Source organism: Danio rerio, chromosome 2 (genome assembly GCF_049306965.1).
Source record: "Danio rerio strain Tuebingen ecotype United States chromosome 2, GRCz12tu, whole genome shotgun sequence".
Taxonomy (NCBI): Eukaryota; Metazoa; Chordata; class Actinopteri; order Cypriniformes; family Danionidae; genus Danio; species Danio rerio.
The window spans coordinates 7,241,349-7,269,138 of NC_133177.1; the positions used below are offsets into that span (position 1 = coordinate 7,241,349).

Sequence of the window (27,790 nt, forward strand, 5' to 3'; positions counted from 1 at the left end):
TGCATAACTGTGATAAATGTAGGCAGTTGCTTTGAAATATGCTATGTACCAGGGGTGTCAAACTCCTGGAAGGCCACAGCCTATAGAATTTAGTTCCTGCCCTGCTTCAACACACTACCTTTAGATTTAGTTTGATCAGGTGTGTTTAATTAGTATAACTGCACTGTTACTCTGTAGATTGTGCAGTAAATAACTGCAAAAAAACAATGATTTAGGCATCACCACACACTGCCACAGGCTGTCCGTCTTATTCTAAACACAAAGGTGTTAGAAAGAGTTTTCAGAAAATGCTGGCCCTTTAAGAGAGCCAGGTGTTTGATTTGTTTACTGCTGAGTGTGCTCTATTCTCTGTCCATCAATTCAGATGTTGAGTCTGATGTTTTAGGCTTTAAATAAGAATCTTAAATGAGTAAGTAAAATGTGTTCAAATGTTTTTGAGGGTTTATAAAATAAGGCTGTGTTTTAAGTTATATTGTTGTTATCTTGAACTGTGTACTTGAAAGCTACATTGATAGCTAGTTAGCCTCTCCTCATATAACTTCTTACATTACTTTTGTTTAAGTATATGTATTTATTGGATATTGCATACTGCCATAATGTACAGATGCTAACAGTTGTATGTATCTTTCTGGCAACTAAGCCAAAATTAAATTCCATCATCTCAGTAAGGTAACATATGCACATCATCACAGGCAATAACAAAAACATGATACACATAGCCATACACACATAAAAGCTCCCCTGTCCGGTCCCAGGTTGTGAGTTTGTTGCTAAATATTTTTCAGAGCTGTGTTTCCATCTATGAATTTATATTTGAAACAATAAAAAAGTTTGTTGTCATGAGATAATTATAACAATAAAAGATTCAATCCTTTGGTTTTTCGGTGTTGCCAACTTCATTTTTGTTTTCTATAATTATTTAAAACTTTTTGAGATTTGACAGAGCTTTTAATTATTTAAAACTTTAAAATTTAAAATAATTATTTTGTTTTTTGCTGTTCAGTTTTTTTTTGCATGGTCAGCATTGAGGAGAGAGTAACACATTTCACTGCAGCACTTTGGGTGTGTGTTTGTGTGTTTATTGGATATGGGATTGTGATAAATGTTAGCAGTTGCTTTAAAAGTATGCTATATACCAGGCGTGCTTAATCCTGTTCCTGGAGATCTACCTTCCTGCAGATTTCAGTTGCTATCCATATCAAACACACCTAAACCAATTAATTAGGACTTGAACACCACGTGATAATTACAGGCAGGTGTGTTTGATATGGGTAGCAACTGAAATCTGCAGGAACGTAGATCTCCAGGAACAGGATTAAGCACCCCTGCTATATACCATGGGGGTCAAACTCCAAGTTCCTGGAGAACTGCAGGGCAGCAGAGTTTAGTTCCCACCCTTCTTCAACATTACCTGTAGATTTCTAACATGCCTTAATTAGTTTTATCAGGTGTGTTTAATTAGAGTTACAGCTTAAAGTCCCAGTCACACTGCACTTTTCTCCCTTTAGACTTCCATTCATACGCATGTGAATGCTGCAGACCTGGAATGCATGCTCATGCGACAAATTTTACAGTTTGCAGCATTGGAAAGTTCAAGCTTGGAGAACTCTGAACTGCATCATGTGATTGCTTGAGACTAATCAAAGATCAAACCATGACATCTCTGAACAAAAAATATGGACCGGTTGTTTGCTTTTTCAATCTCTAAATATTTTGTTTAATCCCACTCCTTTTCGCAGAGCCATATGACAGAATTTTGCATGCTTAAACGTTAGTTTGACTGCAGCCTTGCTGTGCAGACCTGGGGCTCTCAGTAAAATGTAAGATGATATATCTGCTGATTTCTTAATTTTGTTATACATTTTCTGTTTTATATTTGTTTGCTGCCAAAACAATAAAATAAATTTGTCAATTTACAACCTAATTAATTTAAAGAATTCATAACTGATAAGAATACTAATTAATTTTAGTAATACCTTGACATACTACTGTGTATGCAGTATAATGCTGTGAGTTGTAACACTACAGTACAGTAATTAACTGTACACAGTTTCCAGTTAGTTACCACTACTGCTCTATTACAGTGATTAACTGGCAACACTGTTGCCAGCTACTCACTGCAATGGTTCAGTTACAGTAAACAACTGGCAACACTGTTGCCAGCCACTCACTGTAATGGTTCAGTTTCAGTAATTAACTGGCAACACTGTTGCCAGTTACTTACTGTAACCAAACTTTTACAGTGAGTAGCTGGCAACAGTGTTGCCAGTGTTCTTCTGTAAAAAAGCCAGGTAAGGTCTAACAGTGTAGTTAACCTAATTAACCTAGTTAAGCTGTATAGAAGTGTCTTGAAAAATATCTGTAAATATTAATGATTGTCATCATGGCAAAGATAAAATAAATCCATGATTAGAAATTAGTTATTAAAAGTATTATGTTTAGAAATGTGCGGCCTGATAATTCAGGGAGGCTAATAAATCTGACTTCAACTGTATATACAAATGTGCAAATTAAGTTGTAAAACAAATAGTTTATGCCTCTAAATCCAATTGATTTTGAAGGATATCATCAAAAAAAAAAACAGGCATAAGACTAATTATCATGTTCATCTAAGGTTTTCAATTGGAAAAATAGAGCAGACAACCATAATTCAAACGGACATATCTTCAAAATGGCTATGGTTTTCAGTTTTCTTCAAAATATTTTATTTTGTGTTCTGTTTAACAGTAGAGAAACCAAAAACGGTTTGCTGTCACTCGAGATAAATAGGGGAGTAAATACTCATTTTTTTGTGTGATTTAACTCTTTTACGGTCACCGTCAGGCGCGTTTTGACTTTCACCACAAGATGTCAGCATTTATTTCCAAAACATCAATAATTCACAGCCTAACAGAAAGTGTTCACACACATACAGTACACGCTTTCTAAAATCATGGACGAGATATTACGAATTCTACTGGGCTGAAGGTTAGCCAATGAATATTTCAAATCTCACGAAGACACCCTCATGAATATTACTCAGCGCTACACTGCTTGCTAGCATTCCAACGGCGAACGCTTGTCTTATGAATATTAATAGACAAGCCCTCTCCATAGTAGACTCATAAATTCACGACAAGGGATCGTTTGCGCCAACGGGGGCAGGTGGGATATTTATCATCATGCTGGAAACCCAGACTTTGCGTCCTCCTAGCACACCTCAGACGGCTTCTGAAGCTCCTGCTTTCCTATGAAACAAAGCCTGGGATTATATTTAGCCTAAATGATGCTGAATCCTCTGCGGAGGAAAACCTCTGTATTTGCCTTTGGAGATTGTGGGGACCGCCGTCATCTTTCATTGAGAAAACCTTCAGAAATCAGTGCAGTCACTTCAGCATGTTTTGAGCAAATAAAGGTTCGGACGACATTTCCATATTATAACAATGCTGGAGAAGTGTAAATACAATCTGGTTGATGACTCAATGGATCAGAGGATTCCTGCTGATAATGAAGGGCAGTTCCAGCATGGGCTCACATTCGAGGTGAAGGTAAACAGAAACATAAATTCTTCTGTTCATTAAACGTTCAAGCTTTACATTTGAGCTAACATGTAATTACCTTATGAGTACTGAGTGTGCAACTACTGAATTAATATGTAATTATCATGTGGAAGGGATTGTTATAACACATTGGCATATGGCAATTCATATATTAATATGTATTATCTGTAATATAAGGTCTATCATTTAGTGACAACTAGTTGAACCTGTTGCACTGGCATGGATGCAATTTATTGGATATTATTATTTATTTATGTATTTTTGACACAGTTTATTATATGTTATTTTTTCAACCTTTTCCGTCACAGTTCATTGGGAGCCTGGATATTGTGCGACCCAAAAGCAGGATTGAAATATTGGCTGCCATGAGACGTATACGGGTAAGGGTTTATAATTTTGACAAATGGAATGGATGCAGACAGAAGATCTGAATGACGTGTCAATAGCAAATGACTTATATACAAGTTTTACAAATACTAAATTGGTAATTACTGGTCAATTTACGAACATTTTAAACATGCGTTGTGATGATATTAATTAATAAATTTTACAACCACCTGGCCATGTATATTATTATCGGTATTGCTTTTACTATGACCCTAGACGTGGATAAATATTGCTAGTAAAAATAATATTTATTATTATCATTCAATCATTCATTCATTTTCTTTTCGACTTAGTCCCTTTATTAATGAGGGGTCGCAACAGCGGAATGAAGCGCCAACTTATCCACCAAATGTTTTACGCAGCGGATGCCCTTCCAGCTGCAACCCATGACTGGGAAACACCCATACACGCTTATTCACACACATACACTGTGGACAATTTAGCTTACCCCATTCACCTACCTGTATAGCACATTTCTTTGGACTTGTGGGAGAAACCGGAGCACCTGGAGGAAACCCATGCGAACACGGGGGAGAACATGCAAACTCCACACCGAAATCCCAACTGACCCAGTTAAGGCTCGAACCAGTGACCTTTTTGCTGCGAGGCGATCGTGCTACCCACTGTGCCACCGTGACGCCCTATTATTATTATATTTTATCATTATTATTATTGAGCTTTAACCAAGCAAACCGTTCCCATGCTTAATGTCACAAATGTATTTTGATTGGTGACCTAGAAGTTTGCAGCCTCAAAAGTTTATTTATTTATTTGTTTTTACATTATAGCACTTCTTTGCCGCCAGCTAGCTCTCTGCAACTCTCACATGGTCGCCCACTGAAGCTAAGCAGGGCTGCGCCCGGTCAGTACCTGAATGGGAGACCACATGGGAAAGCTAGGTTGCTGCTGGATGTGGTGTTAGTGATGTGGCCCCAGCAGGGGGCGCCCAACTTGCGGTCTGTGTGGGTCCTAATGCCCCAGTATAGTGACGGGGACGCTATACTGCTCTGTGAGCGCCGTCTTTTGGATGAGACGTTAAACTGAGGTCCAGACTCTCTGTGGTCGTTAAAAATCCCAGAATGTTCTTCGAAAAAGAGTCGGGGTTTAACCCCGGTATCCTGCCAAATCTGCCCACTGTTCTCTGTCCATCATGGCCTCCTAACCATCCCCATATTCCAATTGGCTTCATCACTGTCTCCTCTCCACCAATCAGCTGGTGTGTGGTGTGCGGTCTGGCGCAAAATGGCTGCCGTCGCATCATCCAGGTGGATGCTGCACACTGGTGGTGGATAAGGAGATCCCCCCCCCACCCCCCACATTGTGTGTAAAGCTCTTTGAGTGCCCAGAAAAGCGTTATATAAATGTAAGGAATTATTATTATTATTATTATTATTATTACCATGTAGCCATCTCAGATGGTTTTTCAAAACTTTGGACTCTGAAATGATGAAAAATGTTCATCAATTTTGTTAGTTTAAGGTGCATCAATTCATGTGGTGTGAGTTGTTTACTGTAATAGTATGTAAGCAGAGTAAACAGTGTTCATGTTTCCTCTGCTCAGAGCTTTAGTGCAGCTGTATTTATGGCTCTGAGATTGCTCCAGTGTGCTGGCATCAGCAGCACAGTGTAGTTTAATCAACCTTTCTCCATGAAAGAGAATATTTCCGTGCAATGTTTAGACATGTTTGCGCAAGAATTCTCATTAGGGAACATAAAGTGAGTAGTTTTTTTGCTTCAGTTTTTATTTTTTTATCAGATATCAGCATCTATTTGATGTATTTTGAGGAGAACTGAGAGTAACTGGAGCTTGACTTGCTAGTGGTCCATATTATCCAAAGCTTCATATGAAAGGGACTTCTTTAAACCCATCCATACTTTAGTATGCTAAGTGCATTCCCTTTATGCCCACCCCAGTGAATATCCTGTTTATTTCCTAGGCTTTAATTACCCATGCAGTCTGCATCGAACAGAGCTAGGACATTTTCCTGATTGCTCCCAGAAGTAATATCATCTTTATTGGTGGATGATATTTTTGAATCTCATCAGTGCAATATGCTAAAATCGCCCATAATGTAGTCTTCAGATATGTTATTCAGACGAAAATGCTGTCAAAATGATTTTTTGTAGCCAGTCTAAGAAATGTTAGTTTGTTAAGCATCAAATGCACCTACACACACAATGCCATGATTGTCCATACCTCTTGTTTTGGTTGTCAAGTACTCCTTCATGCTTATACACTGATCGCGACTATGCTTATGCATTATTTTCAGAGAATCACCTTTTTGATTTACAAAGCGATGATAAGTGTTGTGCTAGTTACTGAAAAATAGTACCTTAGAGTTACTATTACTTCAATCAAAAAGTAACTGAATTACTTTGATTACTCACACAAACAAGTAATCCGTTACTGTTAAATGTAATTTTTGAGTTGCTTTTCCAAAGAACATTTTTAACCCTTGAACTGCCGCTCTACCAAACAATTGACCATAGTTTACTGTTTTACATAATGACGTTTAAAGTCATTTAAAGAATGGCTGTTTTAAATAATGGCTTACACACATATCATTGTTGGTTTACAAAAAAAAATATGATCAAACAAACATTCTGTTGCACTACTACACTTGATTTTGATTTTATTATAAAAAATAAAACCCAACAAAACATATTAAATGAGAGTCTGAAATATTTGTTGGCATACTTCAAAAGAAAAAGGTGATTTTGTCAAGATTCTGGACGGATGAGGGGGCGAGGACTCAAATGCAACAGAAGATGGCTTATTATTAATTAAAATAAAACAAAAAGGACAACAAAAACCACCCCAAGGGGGAAAAACATAACTATGACACAAACAAACTTGGCTGGGCTGGCGAGACAAGATTGGAGCAGGAACACAGGGGGAGTATAGACGACAAACTCGGACAGGACAGCAGACATGAGGAGAATATAAGCAGAAGTAAATTAACACAATCAGATGGACATAATTAACTAATAATGGGTTTACAAGGTGGGTGGGACTAGACAATAGAGAGCAGAGCACATGACACAGAGACAACACAAGCCATGTGCTCACATAAAACAGGACAAGAACACGCAGCCAATGAGAGAACTCATTAACCAAACAATGACACAAGCACACGATAGATGAACACCTTACAGTGCGCTCACACATATGCAACGCGCATGTTTCATCTCAGCGTCAACCAAAACCGAAAGCAACTAGACGAAGACGCTGAGTATGAAACAGACAGAACAAAACACAAACACTAGTACAAGAGCGCGCACGTCCGAGGCACACAGAGCCCACGCGGCCACATTAAGCGGGAGCGCGCATGCTCTGCCAAGACAGAGATTCACACGACCAGAGTGGCAGAACCCTGACACCGTTAATGTATTTAGGTGGATTTGTGTAAACAACTGCGAGCAGATTCATGGTTTTCAAAAATGCAGCCCTCCAACGAGCCTCTTTTGGTAAATTAATTATATGTAACTGATGCTAAAGGTCGGGGATTTTAGCCTCTTTGTTAACAGTGGGTAGGGGGGTTCAATTGGTGCCGTGACCCAAACGAGAGTGAGTTTGAGGTGGAAAAGTGTAATGGAGGCCAGCTGGTAAACCACACTCCCCTGATCTCAAGAGTTGCTCTAGCAACACATGATAGAGGCGTTAGTGGTACTCAGTTACACATACAATGTTTCAGGTTTTAGTTGCATATTTAGAATTGTGAAGCATATCATGAAGTATGAATCAATAAGCAACTCACTTATATCAAACATAGTGTTGGCGGGACGGTGGCGCAGTGGGTAGCACAATCGCCTCACAGTAAGGTGTCAGTTGGCATTTCTGTGTGGAGTTTGCATGTTCTCCGCATGTTTGCTTGGGTTTCCTCCGGTTCCCTCCAGTTCAAAGACATGCGGTACAGGTGAATTGAATAAGCTAAATTGTCCGTAGCGTATGAGTGTGTATGGGTGTTTCCCAGTTATGGGTTGCAGCTGGAAGGGCATTTGCTGTGTAAGACATGTGTTGGATTAGTTGGTGGTACATACAAAATGAATGAATGAGTACATACTGTTGGTACTGTACAGCAGATGGATGTATATTGTTAAAGATTGTAACGTGCTTTTCAATAAGCCTCAGTTAACGATTGAAAAAAAAATTACTTATTTTTGCTGTGTTTGTTTTGAAAACAATCTTCAGATAATGAATCATTTATCTTTCAGTGTTTCTTTGTATTTAAATTATTTGAAAACTTGTAAATGACTTACACCGCACAAGGTGGTACAGTAAACATGATAAGGCTCATGTCATGATTCATGGATCCGTTAACTGTTTTTGTTTGTTTTTTATAGTATGAGTTTAAAATCAAGAACATCAAGAAGAAGAAAGTCAGCCTCATCGTGTCAGTGGATGGTGTCAAGGTTGTTTTACGGAAAAAGAAAAAGGTGGTGTGTTTCAAATTTTCTTTCTAGTATTGTTATAATGAAAATATATTCTGATGTTAAATATGTACAGCGTTTAAGGGATAGTTCACCCCAAAATGAACATTTTCTCATGATATACTCAGCCTTAAGTGTTTTTTTTCTGTCGAATACAAAAGAAGATATTTTGAAGAATGCTGAATCTAAATTTACAATATTTATTTTGCTATCTCACATTGTTGTTCTTAAAGTGAATAACTGATCAGTGCAAGTTAATTCCCTGAATTTTTTTCGTTTTGGTAACCTTCAATCAAAGTCTGACCATCTGCTTCTGCGTTTGGAGTGGCGGTCCTTTGGTTGTCGTGAGGGCTTCTATAGCAACTGTATATCAATAACCTCAACCACGCCCCTCTTACTGTTAGTTTGTTATGAGTGAATGATATGCAGAAGAAAGCCCCGTCAGCTTCTCAATATTTGTTTCAGTTGCAAGTACATTGTAGGGGTATTTTACAGTTTGAACCCAAATAATGACCAGTCTCTTAGATGAAGAAGAGCTGGAGTCAGAGATTCAAATAAATAAAGTTTAATGAAGATAGTTTGCAGTCCACAGCAGAAGCCAGCTTCAACACTCGCAATGATTTCTTAGTGCGTTTTGCTTACAATCAGAAAATCAACAACAATTATACCATCTGAGACCAGAAAAGGTGTGATTCCGGTAAACTGTTACGATTGGTCATGGCAAAGATAGACAATTCTAAATATGTACGTCAATGCGGGGTCATATCTGAGTCCAGAAAGGGATGGCAACAGGAGGCTTGGGTCAGGTCGCCCGTATACAATTAAGACCTGGGGCCTCATGTATCAACGCTGCGTACGCACAAAAACTTTGCGTACGCCAGGTTTCACGCTCAGAATCGCTCACGTTTGGATTTACTAACAATGAACTGAACGTGGGAATGTGCGCAGGTTCACGGCAGCTTTCTGGCAGGCGTACGCACATTTTTTGTGCGTGTCTGTTTTATTTCCATTGGCGACTCCTAGAGGCCGTTGTGTTAAATTCCTCTCTACAAAGTGTCTGAGCCTTGCAATGGCAGCTGTATGAGACCGGTTCATATAGTAGGTATGTAAGATTTCCATACCATACAGTTGACCAGCTAAACATTAAAGCACAATTTGCAGCGGTCGCCTGTTTTCCCAATGTAATCTGAGCGATTTACCGCACGCACATTGCTATAAAGAAGATGAATTTGCATGCGTGAATCAGAAACATTTCCATTCAATAAATGTGCAAATAAAATATGATGCACAAACTTATTGATGATTCCTACTTGTCTTTCTCTTGATAAATAGTGGGCAAAATCTGATATGTAGCGGGGAAAAAAATAAAGAATTCATTAAACGCTGGATTCGAGCCGAGATTATGCTCGAACATGTCAGAACGTGATCACATGCTTCTTATGAGGTGCGCCACTGAGACTGTTAAGGGTACTGCTACATTTTTCAGTTATAAACCACACTATTTCTTTTTTAAATGCACTCAGTGCGATGTTCAGACCCAACTGTGTTGACTGCATCAGCTAAACTCTCCCACTATATTTTTTTCTTTTGTTGTTAATTCCGGAAAACAAACTTGCAAATAACACCTCTTTTCTCCGGTCTACCTCCGAAAGCAGCACCTCCAATTCACATTCTGTTCAAAGTTTCTCTTTTTGCTTGATTTTGCCATTGCTTTTTCGTTGGGTTTTTCCATTAGCATAGTCATTAGCATATTCATACGGGGGAGGAGGCAGGGAGGGGTTTTGTGCTCGTGCATGTTGCGCTCAGTTTCACGTTCATTCAGATGTACAAAAGAATATGCGTGAGATTCGGCGTACGCAGTCTTTCATACATCTGAAATTTTTTCTGCGTACGCACATTTACAGCTTTGTGCGTACGCAATGTTTTAGTAAGATTTTCACGCAAGTCTTCGTACATGAGGCCCCTGGTCTCAGACCTGTAGAACTGACCCATCAGATGCATATAGACAGGCAAGAGACAATCTGTTATAAAAACCCAAGGTTGTTTCTTCGTATTCTCAGCCGCTTTATCAAACAAGTATAAAACTGGGATAAACAGCATTCACAAAGTCTATTTCGTATAAAAAGGAAATCACTTTAAAAGAATCAACCATAAATATAGCAAAATCACACTGGTGTCCTGCATAATTTAGCTCCAATTTGCTTCAGCACACCTGCCAGGAAGTTTCTAGTATACCTAGTGAGGACTTGATTAGCTGGTTTAGGTGTGTTTGTTTAGGGTTTGAGCTAAACTCTCCAGGACACCGGCCCTCCAGGACCGAGTTTAGACACCCCTGCTTTAGACAGTATTAACTCATAGAAATAACAATAGAAACAGTTGTTTCCAGTCATCAGGCTCAGCAGTTCCACTGAAAACGTCTCCATGACCTATGACCTGGTTTCGTGGCTCCTGAAAAATAAAGTTAAAATAGACAGACAAAGAGAGGAACAAGGACACTGAACATTCTTACATTAAGCAGTGTGTTAACTTATTCAATAGTCAAAATCATTTCAAAGGTAAATACTTATTCAAATAATCATATTAATAAAGTAATGAGAACAAGGATAAACGTTGACCCATGCTTGGACGGATTAGAAGGCAGAAATCCAAATCCATCAACATACTGAAATAAAAGTCTCAGCAACGTCCAGTTCATGCAGACTTTAATACTAAGGAAAAACCATAGACTGTAAAATACATGGACGTAGTATCCGTGACGTCACCCATAGGTTTCTAAAGAGCGCAAAAGAAGCAACAAGTAGGCGCGGCCAACCATCGCCATTTTGTTCGCGCATCATCACACCCACGGCGGGATACCAAACAAGGGCAAAGAGGCGGAGGGTGAGCGGAGCTACAGATGACATCCAGCATAACACTGTATGATGATAACGCTTCAGATGACTGTTCTAGAGCCTACAGCTAATCAATCTGTCAGATTCTGGAGTGCATTACAGCTCTAGATATAAATATAAATGATAAATGATCTTAAATAAAACAAACACATGTATAGAGGTGGTATATAAGTATATAACTCTACTCACATGGGAAACGGAGGCCACATGAATGGTTTGTGAGCACAATTAAGTGCACTCAGCATGCCATGCCATCTAATAATTGTAGGAAACAAGTCCAAAAGGCAGTTGACTGTGTAAAGCCACATAAAACATCACAGAAATACGATAAATGTGTCGAGTTCAGTGGCTAATCTGCAGGATTCAGCTGAGGTGACGTGACGGCGACCATTGAGACCTAACTGTCACTCAAGTGGCCACGCCCTTAATTATGCAAACTTAATATAACTTAATATAAAGGAAACAGATGAGTTTTAAAAAAATTCACCCCCCTCACAGTTGTCATGAAGGGTAATATTAGCTGTATTAACCAAAATCTTTTTTTGTACCAGGCTGTAAACACCTTTTTTTCTGCTGTAAAGTTGGCTATTCTAACAGTAGGCTCAATTGAAATTTGCTCTGTTTTGGAGCCAGGAGCGGCCAGGACTAGCGGAATTTCAGATGAATTGCAGTTTTAGTTACTTTTGTATTGGCTTCCTGAGGGAGAGCGGAAGGGTTGCTGCTTGGGAAAAACACAAATACTATAGAAGTAAATGGCTACTCTTCAAAATATCTTGTGTTGTGTTGAGAAAAGGAAAAACTTAAACATGTTTGGAGATAGTAAAGAGTGAGTAAATTACATGTTCAGGTGAACTATCATTTTAACTACCCAAAGTTTAGACAAGTACATATGAGCTCATTTCTTGACTAAAATGTATTTTTCCCTTAGAAATTCGAGTATAGCTGGGACGAAAGTCCGGTGACACTGGCCCAGGACCCTATTTTCAGGTATGATGTTACTTTAATGCATTGATTACAAAACATATTATTTTGTCCATAAGATAATAACTAGTTTTGCTCATGACTGGAGTGATGTGGCCTGTGGGGGGTACAATGACCTTTTACGAGACTCCGTGAGCTGCAATATAAAGCAGAATGTCTTCGAAATCCCCATAGCAACAGCCTGTTTCCAGTGCCACAGGTTGTTTAACACTAACATCATTAATGTTGACTTGGATCAGTCATCTTTAGTTTTACATTTGTGCTGTCAAAATTAGTGCGTTAACGCATGCGATTAATTTGAAATATTTAACGCGTTAAAAAAAATAACGCAATTGCAGGGTTTTTTTTCCTGTTGTGGAGTACAATTGTTTGTATTCAATACTTTATTACTATTATTATTTTCCATTTTCCATATCTGTAATGCCTGAATTTTGGCATTTTTTTGCAGTCCACTTACAATCCAACATGGAAATCAATTTTTTTCTTTATTGGCATTGATTTTTTTTTTTTTATTCAAATGGCATTAACATGCCTGTGTTTTAATTTCTGTAATAAATATGGCTGTCAAGCCAGGATCTTGATGGTTTATTGTGGGTATGTTGTTTACATGAAGAAATCTGTGTTACAAGTTAAACAAAAATTCTAATAAACAATTATATTTTTAATTTAAATAGTTTTTGTCTTGCGTTTACATTAATTTAACATTTGAATAACTAAAATGACAAGCTTCAGTCTTTTGAATGCGATTATTCACGATTAATCGTGATTAATTAGTTAATTTGTTTTAGCGATTGACAGCACTAATTTATAGACGACATCAAAAATGCCAGTTTATACCAACTAGAGACCGTAACAGTATCAAAATATCATATTGTGATAATAGTGACCAAAATGACCATATTATCATGAGCTGAACATGTACTGTACAAAATGAAATATTACACCCTCTTTCGGTTTTGTAACTGAAATATTGACAACAGTTGTTTTAGTTGTTGTTGTTATTTTGTGACAAACAACACAAAAATTGGAGCCATGCATTATGGATTTGTTTACACATATTTAACTTTCTTTAACTGTATATAAAAAATAATTGTTTATAAACTATAAACAGTTGAAATAAGAATTATTAGCCCCCCTTAATTATTAGCCCCCCTGTTTAATATATTTTTACATTTTTTGATTTATGTTATCTTTGTCATGATGACAGTAAATAATATTTTACTAGATATTTTTCAAGGCACTTCTATACAGCTTAGAGTGACATTTAAAGGCTTAACTAGGTTAATTGGGTTAACTAGGCAGGTTAGTATAATTAAGCAAGTTATTATAGAACCATGGTTTGTTCTGTAGACTATCAAAATAAATATACAGCTTAAAGGGGCTAACATTTTTTACCTTAAAATGGGTTTTCAAGAATTAAACACTGCTTTTATTCAAGACGACATAAAACAAATAAGACTTTCTCCAGAAGAAGAAAAAATATTATCAGACATATTGTAAAAATTTCTTGATCTGTTAAACATAATTTGGGTAATGATTAAAAAAATAAAAATAAAGAGGGTTTAATAATTCTGGCTTCAAATGTATTTGTATAAACATGCATTTACTGTGCAGTCTTTAGCAATAAGCTTTTCACAATATTCTAAAAGCTCTCAAAATCATGATAATCAATCACAGTTTTCATGATAATGACAATTAAAAATGAAAATACTAGCCATCTGAAAACTGGTAATTGTGATACATTTCTTTTGTTTTATCTTTACGCTAATGTAATGAAGCATTTATTCATGCATTTTCAAAACCTAGTGAGCACATTTAATGTATTCCTGTAATGCTTCATGACATGACAAAGGGACAAGTCAGGAAAGTCATGATGGCCTTGTTGTTGCCATGGGAATACGACGTTTTAAGGTCAATAGCTGCAGCTCATTAGTCATTTTGCTTTCTTTTCAGGATATTTTACGTCTCACATGACTCACAGGACCTGAAGATATTCAGTTATATCGCAAGAGACAAGAAAAGCAATGTGTTTCGCTGCAATGTCTTCAAATCGAAGAGAAAGGTAAGAATGCAGCCAAAGATTGCCAATAGCACATCCCAATTATGCCTGGCATGGTGAGTAAATGTTAAGGTAATTTTATTTTATACTTTTGTGTTTTTACTTTTAAAATGTTTTTAAGTAAAATGAAACAAATATGGAAACTACTGTGTAGTAAATTTACTCACCGGCCACTTTATTAGGTACACCTTACTAGTACTGGGTTGGACCCACTTTTGCCTTCAGAAATGCCTTAATCCTTCATGGCATAGATTCAACAAGGTACTGGAAATGTTGCTCAGATTTTGGTCCAAATTGACATGATAGCATTACGCAGTAGCTGCAGATTTGTCTCCCGTAACACCGCATCCCAAAGGTTGGATTGAGATCTGGTGACTGTGGAGGCCATTTTGGTACAGTGAACTCATAGTCATGTTCAAGAGACCAGTCTCTGATTCGTGCTTTGACATGGTGCATTATTTTGCTGGAAGTAGCCATCAGAAGATGGGTACACTTTGGTCATAAAGGGATGGACATGATCAGCAACAATACTCAGGTTGGCTGTGGCGTTGACACAATGCTCAATTGGTACTAATGAGCCCAAAGTGTGCCAAGAAAATATCCCCCACACATTACACCACCACCACCAGCCTGAACCATTGATATGAGACTGGATGGATTCATGCTTTCATGTTGTTGATGCCAAATTCTGACCCTACCATCCAAATGTTGCAGCAGAAATGGAGGCTCATCAGACCAGCCAACGTTTTTCCGATCTTCTATTGTCCAATTTAATCGCGATTAATCGTGATTAATTAAAAAAAGTGTGATTAATTAGTACATTTTTTTCCGATTGACAGCACTAATTGATAGACAACATCAAAAATGCCAGTTTATACCAACTAGAGACCGTAACGGCATCAAAATATCATATTGTGATAATAGTGACCAAAATGATCACGTTATCATGAGCTGGAAATGTATAAAATGAAATATTACACCCTCTTTCGGTGTGGTCTTCTGCTGCTGTAGCCCATCTGCCTCAAGGTTCAACATGTAGTGCATTCAGAGATGCTCTTCTGCATATCTCGGTTGTAACGAGTGGTTATTTAAGTTACTGTTGCCTTTCTATCAACTGAATATAGTACTTTCTGAAATACTCAGGCCTGCCAGTCTGGCACCAACAACCATGCCACAAGTCACTTAAATCCACTTTCTTCCCCATTCTAATGCTCGGTTTGAACTGCAGCAGATCGTCTTGACCATGTCTATATGCCTAAATGCATTGAGTTGCTGCCATGTGATTGGCTGATTAGAAATGTGTGCTAACAAGCAGTTGAACATGTGTACCTAATAAAGTGGCTGGTGAGTTTATATAAATACATTCCTAAATAAAACAACAATTATTAAATTAAGCTCACCCAAATCCACACAGAAAATCGCACCAACCTTCATATTAATTAGAATTGATATTTTCTGACTGTTGCGATTATTTTTTTATTTCTCATGCCATATTTTTAATCAGTGAGACAGGTTAGCCTTTTTTCTCCAAAAAAAAAGAAAACGATTTTGGCATAAGCTTCATATGTATGAGTCTCTTGGCTTGGGTTTTTGTAGAGAGCACCGGGGACCATCTAAAATGATCTAATCCATCACTTTGACAGCACCACTGTAATATGCAATTGATTTATGGATGTAATGTTCTCCCTCTCTCAATCACTCTTCTCTTTCCCTAAATCTGTCCATCTCATCTATAAATCCCCTTTCCTCTCTTGGAGATGAAATAATTCCCCTGTATATCCCAGTGAAGGACCCATATCCCATATTCCAGTTTTTTGTTGACCCATATCAAAAACTACAGATGTTTATTTGCATGTGCAGAGGCATTTTTGACATGTTCAATTAAGCTTTGTTTGCTTAAAGATCTGCCATCTGTGTCTCAGAGCCAAGCCATGAGGATTGTGCGGACCGTGGGTCAGGCGTTTGAGGTCTGCCATAAACAGAGTCTAGACAATGCTGACGGTAAGAAGACATTGAACTACACTCACATTTCCACCTTTTTGTTTTGTTTTTATAAACAAATTTTCTATTTAAACAAGAGACTATATAAACACACATCCTTTAAAAAAGACCTTATAAACAAGACACAGGTGAACATAATCGGATTCCATGGAAACAAACAGGTTGTATCAGATATTAGCCCCTATACCCTAAATAGTGTAGTGCACTTTTTAGGGTATAGAGGCCAATATCTGATACAACCTAGATCTATTTGAACAAACGTGTAAATCAAAACAAGGCACTCTATAAACACACATCAAAATACACAAAAACTATATAAACAAGGCACAGGTGAACATAATCAGGTTCCATAGAAACAAACAGGTTGTATCAGATATTGGCCTCTTTACCCTAAATAGTGCACTGTTTGGTTGATCTATTTGGTAAATTGCTTAAAGAATAAATAGATACAAAATCTTTTCATCACCTGGCAAGCAATTTTGTGTTAAATAGATGTCTAAACATAGATGATTTGGGTAAAACAAGGCTAAATTTAGTCTGTCAGTAAAAATCTAATTGGCAAATTACGAATTAATCATCTATTAAACCTAAAAAAATGTTTGTTTGGTAGCGTTTTCCTCAGATTCATAGCATCATAGTTTTGTTGTTATATATGATCTGTGCTATGTATGATTTACTTTGTAAATTATTTGTGAATTTACAAGCAATCAGAGTTAAAATAAAAAAAAACATTGAGTAGCACATTGAAGTAAAAATTAAAATCTGATGTGGGGAGAAAAGTGAAATTGGGTTTGGTACCAAATAACGTGGGGCCTCTTGTATCAACGCTGCGAACGCACAGAAACTTTGCGTACGCCAGATTTCACACTGTCAATCAAACGGTGATGGGTGGGAATCGCTCAACTAGCTCATTCCAACGAGGTGTGCTATTGACACTTAGCCTAAATAGACACTACAAAATTTTACACCTTTACATCAGACTATTTCTTTTTTAATTCACTCACAGTGCGATGTTCAGACCCCACTGCGTTAACCGCATCAGCAAAACTCTCCCACTCTATTTTTTTCTTTTGTTATTAATTCCGGACCACAAACTTGGTAATAACATCGTTTTTCTTTGGTCTAACTCCAAAAGGAGCGCCTCCAGTTCACATTCTGTTCAAATTTTCTCTTTTTGCTTGCTTTTGCCATTGCTTTTTTGTTTGGTTTTGCCAAAGAAAAGTCATTACCATATTTATTAGAGGGAGGAGGCAAGGAGGGGTTTTGCGCTCGTGCACGTGCGCTCAGTTTCATGGTAATTCAAATGTACAATGTGAATATGCGTGGGATTCCGCGCATTCCGTTTCCTACATCTGAATTTGTTCCTGTGTACGCACATTTACATGTACGCAATGTTTTAGTATGAATTCAATGCAAGTCTTCGTACATGAGGCCTCTGGTCTTTTGACAACATCAATTTGCACAAATGCAAATTCAAACACATACTGATAATAGTACCTCAATGCATGAAAATGACATACTGTACAACATAATTACCCAATTTGTGTGAGAATTCAAAAACACTAAAATAGCTTATACTTCTCCTTAAATTAAGATAGTTCAATAGGCTGGCCGGATTAATTTTTGGTAGCCCGGCTGGAAAACATAATAGGTAAAATATATATAAGATTGGTGTGGACTTCTCTAGGCAGCATTATCACTGTACGCTTAGTTGATGGAGCAAAAAGGTTACAAAAATTCAATAAACATATTTAGGGGAAAAAAAAATAAAGAGACTTAATCTATACCTGTGAAACTTGTCTTTGACTTTTTTGGTATTTTAAAAGATTATTTGATTTCTAATTTGCTTTATCTGCATTGGCAGCATGGCTTGTAAAAGGAGAAGAGGAGAGAAGCAAAGATGAAGCAGTGGCTGCTGGCAGCAGCACTGAGAGAGCAGGCGATGCTGACCCGGAGACAGATGAAAAGGTAAAGTCTGCATGACTTAATAAATAACTAATTTATTTGTATAAATAATTCCCTCAGCTAGCAGAATATCTGGAAACAATACACTGTAAAAAAAAGTGTATTATGTATATGTAACCACGGACGCACACAACTGAGGTAAGATCCAATATGCAAGTTTAATCGTCGTCAGGCAAGCAAAGGTCAATACAGGTGCAAATGGGTATGTGTAGGCAGTCCAGAATCATAATCGGTAACAAGCGAGAGGTCAAAATGTAGGCGGCAGACAAATATGCTAACAAGGCTAAGGTCGGTACACAGGATAACAAGACTGGGACCCGCGTTGTAGGGCTACTGACAGTAAACAAGACTCAACAAACTGAATGGGTGAGTGTGTGGCTTAAATAGTGTGTGCAATCAGTCTCTGACAATCCTCAGGTGGTGTGAATGTAATCAGTTTAGATGAGGAAGCATGTGTGTCTGTGACCGGAGTGCATGTATGAAAATGTAGTCCAACAATGGCGGAATTGTAGTCCAAGGTTATGGTGAGTAAGAACCAGCGATCTAATGGAATACGATCGCTGGTAATCGTAACAGTTTAAATGTTTTTTTTTAATGTTACATTAACATAACTTAATAAGTTAATCAGTTTTGAACTACAAAGTTTTTTTTAAGTTATGCCAAGTTTATCTTAATATTTGTAACCCATTTGATTGATATAAGTTGAGATGACTTAAAAAGTTCATTTGATTCAACTCAAGAAATGTTTTGTTCAGTGTACAAGTTTTTATTTATACCTTATTATTTTTCCTCCATGTTTATTCACAGTGACTTAAAAAATGTTTAGCAACAGAAAGGTTAGCAGGTAGAACATGTCTGTGGTCTTTTATAGCTCGTTTCACCTGTTTTTTTTCTTTTTTTTTTTTTGTTATTTATAGACTCTAGACTCTAGAGTGTGCTCATCCCTCACGTTTTTAGGGCAGAATTTGGGCCAAGATCAAAAGTAGGACTACAAAAATGAATAATTACCAGCCAGCTGTCTAAAATTGAATTCATTTAGTTATTTATAAAATACATGTCATATATAAATGTAAATAAATGTAAAAGTTCTGTATAAATCAATGCAGAAAGCAGAGTAAGGGGCTGATCCACCTAACACTCTTTTTGCATTGAGAGGCGACTTTTTTGAATGGTTTTCTAATTGCTACGAACGTTTTGCCCTCTGCTTATGTGCACTGCATGCCTCATGTTTTAATCACTGAATTAATCTGTGCAAAATGTAATGGCTGAGCTGCATTGAATGGTAAGAACGACAAAATAGTAGGCTACTATCCGCTAGTTAAGTCGTGATGTATGGAATACTGTTTTCGGGTCCAAGGCACTACTCATTTAATTGAGAAAGTATTCATTTATGGCCACTTTTTAGTCATATCTCACATTAAAGTGAATTTCAGGTAAAATCATGATGTGCACAACAGTCTCTGGACTTGCTGCATCACAAACACTAATATTTTAACAATTTATAAAAAAAAAAAGATCACTTTCTGGCCATCTCATATTAGGCATGGACATATATTGCGATTGATTTTTTAAAAGTATTACAGCGGTTTGTAAACATTTGTTATTATCATTTGTTGAGTCTCCTCATACAGTTTGATATGACGATTGGACCCGGAAGCTGCTTAGTGTGACGTCACACTTTACAAGCAGATTACTACTACTACTACTAGTAATAATAATATTAATTACCACAACAGCTTTTGTATTGTTTCTGTTGCATATTTATTTTATAAATGGTGCAGCTGTAAGGAAGCCTCATAAAAATCACTAAATATGTTTACCATATGTTCAATATATGTCACGATACCATTAATTCATTTTACGATAGTATACCAGCTGAAGTATCATGATGCCAAGTAGTATTGCGATATTGTAATTCATTCATTCATTCATTTTCTTGTCGGCTTTTATTAATCCGGGGTCACCACAGCGGAATGAACCGCCAACTTATCCAGCAAGTTTTTAAGCAGAGGATGCCCTTCCAGCTGCAACCCATCTCTGGGAAACATCCACACACACACATTCACACACACACACAAACTCATACACTATGGACAATTTAGCCTTGAATTTAAGTCATAATTCCCTTATTATTGAAAAAATATTATTTGCATGTCACTTTACCTAAAATTTGTCCTTTTTGTTTATTTTGCTGATAACTGGCCAACAAAAAAAAAATGCATTAAAATAAAAATACAAATATATTAAATGAAATTTGTTACCAAAAAAGCATTTTTCAACAATATTAGTCTACATGGTGTGGTCAAAAATAGTTTCAATGTTTTCTGTTGCTATTTTTGGATTTTCAACCTTTTTTCTTTTAAACTTTTATCCGGTAATAATCCAAAGTAATTCAAAATTTTGCTTTGTGAGTCGTTCTTTTTAAGAGATTGTTGGGGTTGTTTTTCGCTACTCAATCATATTGAGAGGAACAGAAATGAATCAATTCAGATGCGAGTTTGAAATGTCAGAAAACTTGCAAGATTTAAGGGCAAACGTGTGAGCAAACGTGAGTGACTTTTCCACATCCAACATTATCTATTGTAGATACAGTTAATGACAATACTACCGTTTACAAATTACAGTGGCACCGCCAGTATTTTGGAGCCATAATATCGCGATACTACCATATCACCGGCAAACCATGCAACCCTAAACCTTATAACCCTTTAGATAGGCCTGGGTAAAATATTATATAGTTTGCAGATTTTATATGGAGTTCTATGAAGTATAAGAGCAAATTATAACATGTGTGCATAAATACACTTACAATGTTTACTATGTTCTGAGAGCTGTGGTGCTTTTTTTCATTTTCTCAGACATATCAAGATAAGTGCGCAAAGGTCTCTCACAGACACACGCTATACTCCATATAACCCCACATAAAAGCCAGAAATTAAGCTTTTTTGCCCTGCAACTGAGAAATCAACAGTAAGAATTACAAATTGTAGCTTATCCCATCAGAAAAAAAAACACACCAACAATCAAGAATGCATGATTGTATGGTGTCAAGGCTTTGCGATCAGAAATGTCATTATAATGGAAGTCAATGGGGCAAAACAGCCTAGATATTTAGATATTTTACTCAAGACACTTTTATAAAGCTTAAAGTGACATTTAAAGGCTTAACTAGGTTGACTAGGCAGGTTAGGGTAATTAGGCATGTCATTGTATAATGATGGTTTCTTCTGTAGACAATCAAACAGGAATTGCACAAGGGAGCTAATAATATTGACCTTAAAATGATTTTTAAAAATGTAAAAACTAATTTTATTCTAGCTAAAATAAAACAAATAAGACTTTCTCCAGAAGAAATGCATGATTGTATGGTGTCATGGCTTTGCGATCAAAAATGTCATTATAATGGAAGTCAATGGGGCAAAAACAGCCACGGACATAACAAAAGGGTAGTACATTTGCACAGAGTGTGTTGTTAAGTTTTTACAAGTCATTTTCCCAAAATATGTGTCAAAATACGATTTGTCGCCAAAAATTATTCCATTTGTTGAAACACAAAGAAAGCACTTGCCAAATTAGGAATCTAAATCACCCTAGAGTGGATGAAAACTAAGGGGAAGGCACCTGCTTGGTAAAGTAAATTGAAAATAAAGGTAAATAAACGCTGCTTTTTCTTCGTGCAGGTGGAGGAAGAGTCGAAGTCTCCTCTCTCCAGCCCTCTGTCTGTGAGCCATCAGGTGCAGCTCCTGCAGAGACAGTTCCAGCAGCAGGAGCAGAGGAGTCACGCCGCCTCTGCGCAGGTCAATCACAAGACAGATTGCTTTCACATGATGCCTGTGCTGACATTTAGCTCGACATAAAGGGCATTTCAAGCATTAAAGTGTAATACAGCCCTCTTCTTTTACCCTATTCTATTTTTTATGAGCAACGTATAATGGTCATCAAACAGTTTTCCACCATGATCTACAGAACACACGCGCTAAAATGTCAATCAGTCTATCAGCACGCTGCACAATGGACCCTTTTCACAATACTGTTATGACGTGTTTAGTGGTCATCATATTCTTAAATCAATGAACGTGTTTTAAAAAAACATGTACATTTAAGATTATTTACGTATCTGTTATACCATCTTTACATCAAATTAAAAAACTAATAACCGCTTGCTTGAGGTGTTTCTAACACTATAGATTCAGGACAGTAAATTTGACATTGATTTTTCCTTCAGCTTAGTCCCTTTATTCATCAGGGGTCACCACAGCGGAATGAACCGCCAACTTATATTTTACACAGCGGATGCCCTTCCATCCATACCCTCTCACATGCACACTCGTACACTTCCGCCAATTTGGTTTATTCAGTTCACCTATAGCAAATGTCTTTGGACTGTAAGAGAAACCGGAGCACCCGGCTGAAACCCACACCAACACGGGGAGAACATGCAAACTCCACACAGAAATGCCAACTGACCCAGCTGGGGCTCAAACCAGTGACCTTCTTGCTGTGAGGCGACAGTGCTAACCACTGAGCCACCTGTCTTCTGTTAAACACTAATTAAGATATTTTGAAAATAGATGAAAACCCGTAATCATTGACTTCTACAGTAGGATAAACAAATATCACAGAAGTCAATACAGGTTTCCAACATTTTTCAAATTATGTTCTTTTTTGTGTTTAACAAAATAAATAAACTTATAAAGGTTTGAAAAAAAGTGCAGAGTGAGTAAATGATGACAGAATTGTCATTTTTGGGTGAACTAAATCACTTAAATCATGTGTGTAAGTTTTTTTAGGCTAAAATGTTTAAAGGTCCATGTGAATTTAGCATTATAGCTTGCTCTATGAAAATAAATGTCCATTTAGAGTATTATTCATAGAGATTATACATCAAAAATCTAGGGCTCTATTTTGACGGTCCATGCGCAGAGCGCAAAACGCAGGGCGCAAACGCTTTCAGGGCATGTCAGAACGCATTTTTGCTAATTTAAGGACGGGAAAATCCGCTTTGCGCCATGGTCCATGGTCTAAAAGGGTGGAGTTTATTTTCTTAATGAGTTATAGGTGTGTTTTGAGAATAAACCAATTATACTCTCATCTCCCATTCCCTTTAAGACCCAGCTGCGTCACGCCAAGAGCGCATTCGCTATTTACAGGACGCAAAGTAAGTCTAAGTGGAAAAAATGAGCATTTCACTAGCAAACAGTTAACAGTTTACAGTTTTTTTTTTTACAGAAAACTGTTAAACAGAGCATCTACTGCGTGAGAATGAGAGATAATGGATCTACTTTCACATTCGCTCTTGGATAGGGAAACCTTTACGCACAGACATCAATTAGTCTATAAATAAGTAATTTTGTTTGTTAAGCGCAAATATTCATTTCAAAACTATTTCTAAATTCAGTTCTAATTTTCAGCAAACGAATAAATGAACAATAATAACAAAATGTGCTCAAAAACCTGAGTTATATCCTAAAATCTAAGCTTGTTTTAAATAAAACAAATATAAATATGGATATAATAAATGAAAAAGCCTCCCGAGCTGATGAAGACATAAAAGCAGTGGTTTTTCATATTTATGTAGGCTAGAAAATAATATGTTTTGTAATATTTTAATCCTTTATATTTATATCCTATATCTATTCTTATTATATCCTATATATATCCTTAATATTTAATTTTTTCATATGTAAAGATATTTGCCTATTGCTCTCTTTTGTGTATTAAGCAGTGTGTAAGCGAGGCGCAACTCTGCGCCGGAGTTTAGACCGGGTTTGTTTTGGTCTAATGAAAAATCTTTTATAGTTTCTTAAAATAGCAACGCGCCATCAGAACGCCTTCCTTTTTAGACCAGAACGCCTATGGGCGCACATATGAACGCTAATGCATTTGCTATTTAAACAGCGTAGCGCAACGCCTCAAAATGACTCTTGCGCCAAGCTGAAACTACCAAAAGACTATTGCGCCTTGCACCACACTGCGCCGGGTGTATGATAGGGCCCCTAATCTCCACATCAACATCCAATTAGACAGATAAATATCTTTGCTCTTCGTTTTATTTGACATTCCAATACACTCATTCCATCACACAGTACTGCATAAAACATGCTCCCATTTTCTAATTAAATTAGAAAGATTTTGTCACTGCTCCCATTCGCCATTAAATTATTAGTGAGATTACCACCGCTTGAGAGCGTGCACAGTGTGAGGTGAATTATGAAGTAGACAGAAAATCCTCATGACATAAATTGATGGAGGGACCTGAACCATATAAAGTTGAAGTCAGAATTTTCAGTCCTCCTGTTCAAATGTTATTATTTCAGATTTTTTCATAGTTTCTATTTAGTGGAGAGAATTTTTTTTAACACATTTATAAACATAATACTTTTAATTACTTATTTCTAATAACCATTTATATGGATACACCTTAATAAACTTATTGGGAATTTCACAAGAAAAAGCAATGGTGTGCTTGGTTTTAAATGTAACTTTATTCTTTCATAAGTTATTTACAAGCCCCCGTACATATACCAATGTGCCACAAACAGGAAATTAATATCACCATCCATTCCCATTTTATTAAGGTGTATCCATATAAATGGCCTAACCTGTATTTTATTGTTGCCATGACGACAGCACATAATATTTAACTAGATATTTTACTCAAGACACTTTTATACAGCTTAAAGTGACATTTAAAGGCTTAACTAGGCAGGTTAGGGTAATTAGGCATGTCATTGTATATTGATGGTTTCTTCTGTAGACAATCAAACAAGAATTGCACAAGGGGGCTAATAATATTGACCTTAAAATGATTTTTAAAATTGTAAAAACTCATTTTATTCTAGCTAAAATAAAACAAACAAGACTTTCTACAGAAGAAAAAATATTATTGTAAATACTGTGACAATTCCCATGCTCTGTTAAATATCACTTGTAAAATATTTGAAAAAGAATATTATTATAATTACTATTTCATAGACACTTGAGAATGAGCTTGTATGATACAGGGCAGTAAAGAACCATTTAAAGCACTATAGCAACCACCTTAGCTACACTTTATCATCACATTGGCAGACATCCAGAATAGCCTACCATTATAGCAGCAGGTTTTCCCACAGACAAGCAGCTCTCGTAGTGTTTTAGAAAGTCTAAAAATGTTGTTGTTGTGTAGGTGGTTCTTCTTCAGCAGCAGCTGTCGGTGGAGACAAACGCCAGGACAGAGGCTCAGGCTCGAGTCCAGCAGCTCCTGCAACAGAACACTGAACTCTTGCAGCATCTCTCACTGCTGGTCAAACACGTCCAAGAGCTGGAGCTCCGCACGCAACCACACAAAAACTCCCCCTGTACGTCTCATTGTGCAGCTTTAAGGGGCCGTTCACACAAAATGCATTTTTCTTTTGCAACATGCTACTTTTTCTATTGTTTACAGTATGCTCTCGTTTAGCGTTTTTTGAAGCATGAGCGCATGGGGGGGTAACACTTTATTTTGATGGTCCATTTAAGTATTAGTAGTCTGTCTGCTTAATATATGTTGATACTGCTCCTTCAACAGACATTTAACTCACTATAAGAAACTTTGCAAGTACATGTCAACTTAGGCCGTACTCACACTAGGTACAGTTGCCTCGAACCAGGCCAAAGCACGCTTGTCCCCACTCCCGTCTCCCCTGACGGCCAGCACTCACACCACCAATGGGCCCTTGCACGCTTACGTCATCAATGCTGCGCTTTTCAGTGAGAAACGCTCTCACTTAGAAGCACAGTGGAGATTTCTCTAGTTATATCGTTTCAGTCGTTTGTTATGCAGTGACATGCAGTCAAATATTTCGCCAAACAGTCCTTAGGGATGCGGTGACACGCAGTCAGATATTTCGCAGAACAGATCCGCCACTTTTGCCACTCATAAACAATCATAAAGCCCTCGTGCTGCAGGAATGAGGAGGTCTGCTGAAGCCGTGCAGCTGTCGTGCAGTGAGGGGTTTGCGTCTTTAATAAACTACGGCAGTTTGAATTCACTGAACAGTAAGAATGATTAATAAATCCATATGAAACAGCCCCTTTAAAGTCACGTGTCGCTTTCAGTTTCGGGCTTTGGCACGTTTTGCACTCACACACAAGCGTACCGCGCCAAAGCCCAAGTGAACCACGCTCAGGCTCACCTCTTCCAACCGGGCCAGGGCCGGCCAAGTGAACCGTGCTTGAGCCCGATTCAGCGCACTCGCACTTCTCAAACGATCCGGGAAACGGGCCTGGGCACGGTACGGATGGCATAGTGTGAGTAGGCCCTTACACTAACCTTAACCCCAACCCTAAAAGTCTACTTATAATCTAATTATAATTAGTTAAGATGTAGATGCAATGTAACTTAAATGCAACAAACGGACCATCAAAATAAAGTGGGACCTTTTTTTGATGCTTTAACTTTAACGTTCACAAGCAACACAGCTCATTACTGTCAGCTCCAATTGAGTGGACTTGAGTGGAGCTTCTGTTTATTTATTTATTTATTTTTTACTTTATAGAAGTTTTTGTAAAAACATGACACCAAATAATGTACATCGTGTATATATGTTAACGAAATTATCTCGGTGTTATTACCTGATATTAACTAGAATATGCACCAAAACACTAGCCAACAATCAACCTAGGCTCATTCTGGAAACGTAGCCCCGCGGACGTTTCTGGAGACCGCGAAATACGTCCTGGGAGGTACGTATTTGTGCAGTTTTTGTTTTAGTGAAGCCGTGATAGGCCGCTGTGCACGATTTTTCGCTTCTCGAATACCTCTCGTGAGCGCATGCCATTTGAGCATGCACTATTCTCGCGTAAAAAGCCACCGGAGGCCACCTGTCGAGCGATCGTCTGTCCGAATGACTGAACGATTGACCCAGCTTCCTCCTCCTACTTTTTCCCTAAACCAAAGGGACGATTTACAAAAGCCATCCAGAAAAAGAAAAGCCTTCGTTCGATTTTGACATTTTGCATTTTCAGATTTCACCGCATTCTCGCCCCGTTATGAACTCGTTTGCTTTATTTTTTGGATTCTGTTTTTTTCTTCCCCGAACTCGAACCCGGTCGTCGTTGCAGCCGGCTCCTCCTCTGGGCCTTTACTTCGCCGACGTAACACAACGAGCTAACCGGACAAACTGGTTAAAAGCCCTCCACATGAAAGTGAGCCGTCAGCCGGCAAGCACAAAGCGTTCACTTGCAAAAACGAAATGCAGCCATAAAAAATTTATTACAGAAACATTATTAACCTATACATCCAAGGAAGGGACCCTATATTTTGTCATACAACTTCTGTTTGCCAAATCTAGAGAAACGTAACCTTTCCAGCTTGAGGGCAGAAACTATTTCAGCTAACCATTTAAAAAAAATTTGGAGGTGTCGTGGATTTCCACTCTATCAGAATCACTCTCTTGGCCAGCACCATGCCAAACATAAGGGAGAGTTGTTGATGTTTAGGCCAAGTTAGAGCCTGGTCTGAACACCCAAACAGTGCTATTTCCACATCAATTTTAATGTCCATTTTAAAAGCC

At 37.6% G+C, this 27,790-nt stretch overlaps 1 protein-coding gene across 4 annotated transcripts in view; it reads left to right on the forward strand.

Moving 5' to 3' along the window:
• The first annotated feature begins 3,116 nt into the window (after positions 1-3,116).
• Positions 3,117-27,790, forward strand: part of nos1apb (nitric oxide synthase 1 (neuronal) adaptor protein b) — a 32,824-nt gene continuing 8,150 nt past the window's right edge. For 2 of the 4 annotated variants that reach the window (XM_021466758.3, XM_021466756.3), the window contains exons 1-9: positions 3,117-3,527; positions 3,848-3,919; positions 8,271-8,366; positions 12,177-12,235; positions 14,183-14,291; positions 16,211-16,289; positions 18,154-18,257; positions 21,935-22,051; positions 25,423-25,594. In XM_021466758.3, the coding sequence (XP_021322433.1) occupies positions 3,423-3,527; positions 3,848-3,919; positions 8,271-8,366; positions 12,177-12,235; positions 14,183-14,291; positions 16,211-16,289; positions 18,154-18,257; positions 21,935-22,051; positions 25,423-25,594 (913 nt within the window). In that variant the 5' untranslated portion in view covers positions 3,117-3,422. The remainder of the gene's footprint in view (positions 3,528-3,847; positions 3,920-8,270; positions 8,367-12,176; positions 12,236-14,182; positions 14,292-16,210; positions 16,290-18,153; positions 18,258-21,934; positions 22,052-25,422; positions 25,595-27,790) is intronic. The other 2 variants (XM_073923093.1, XM_002660712.7) reach the window with 1 other exon arrangement.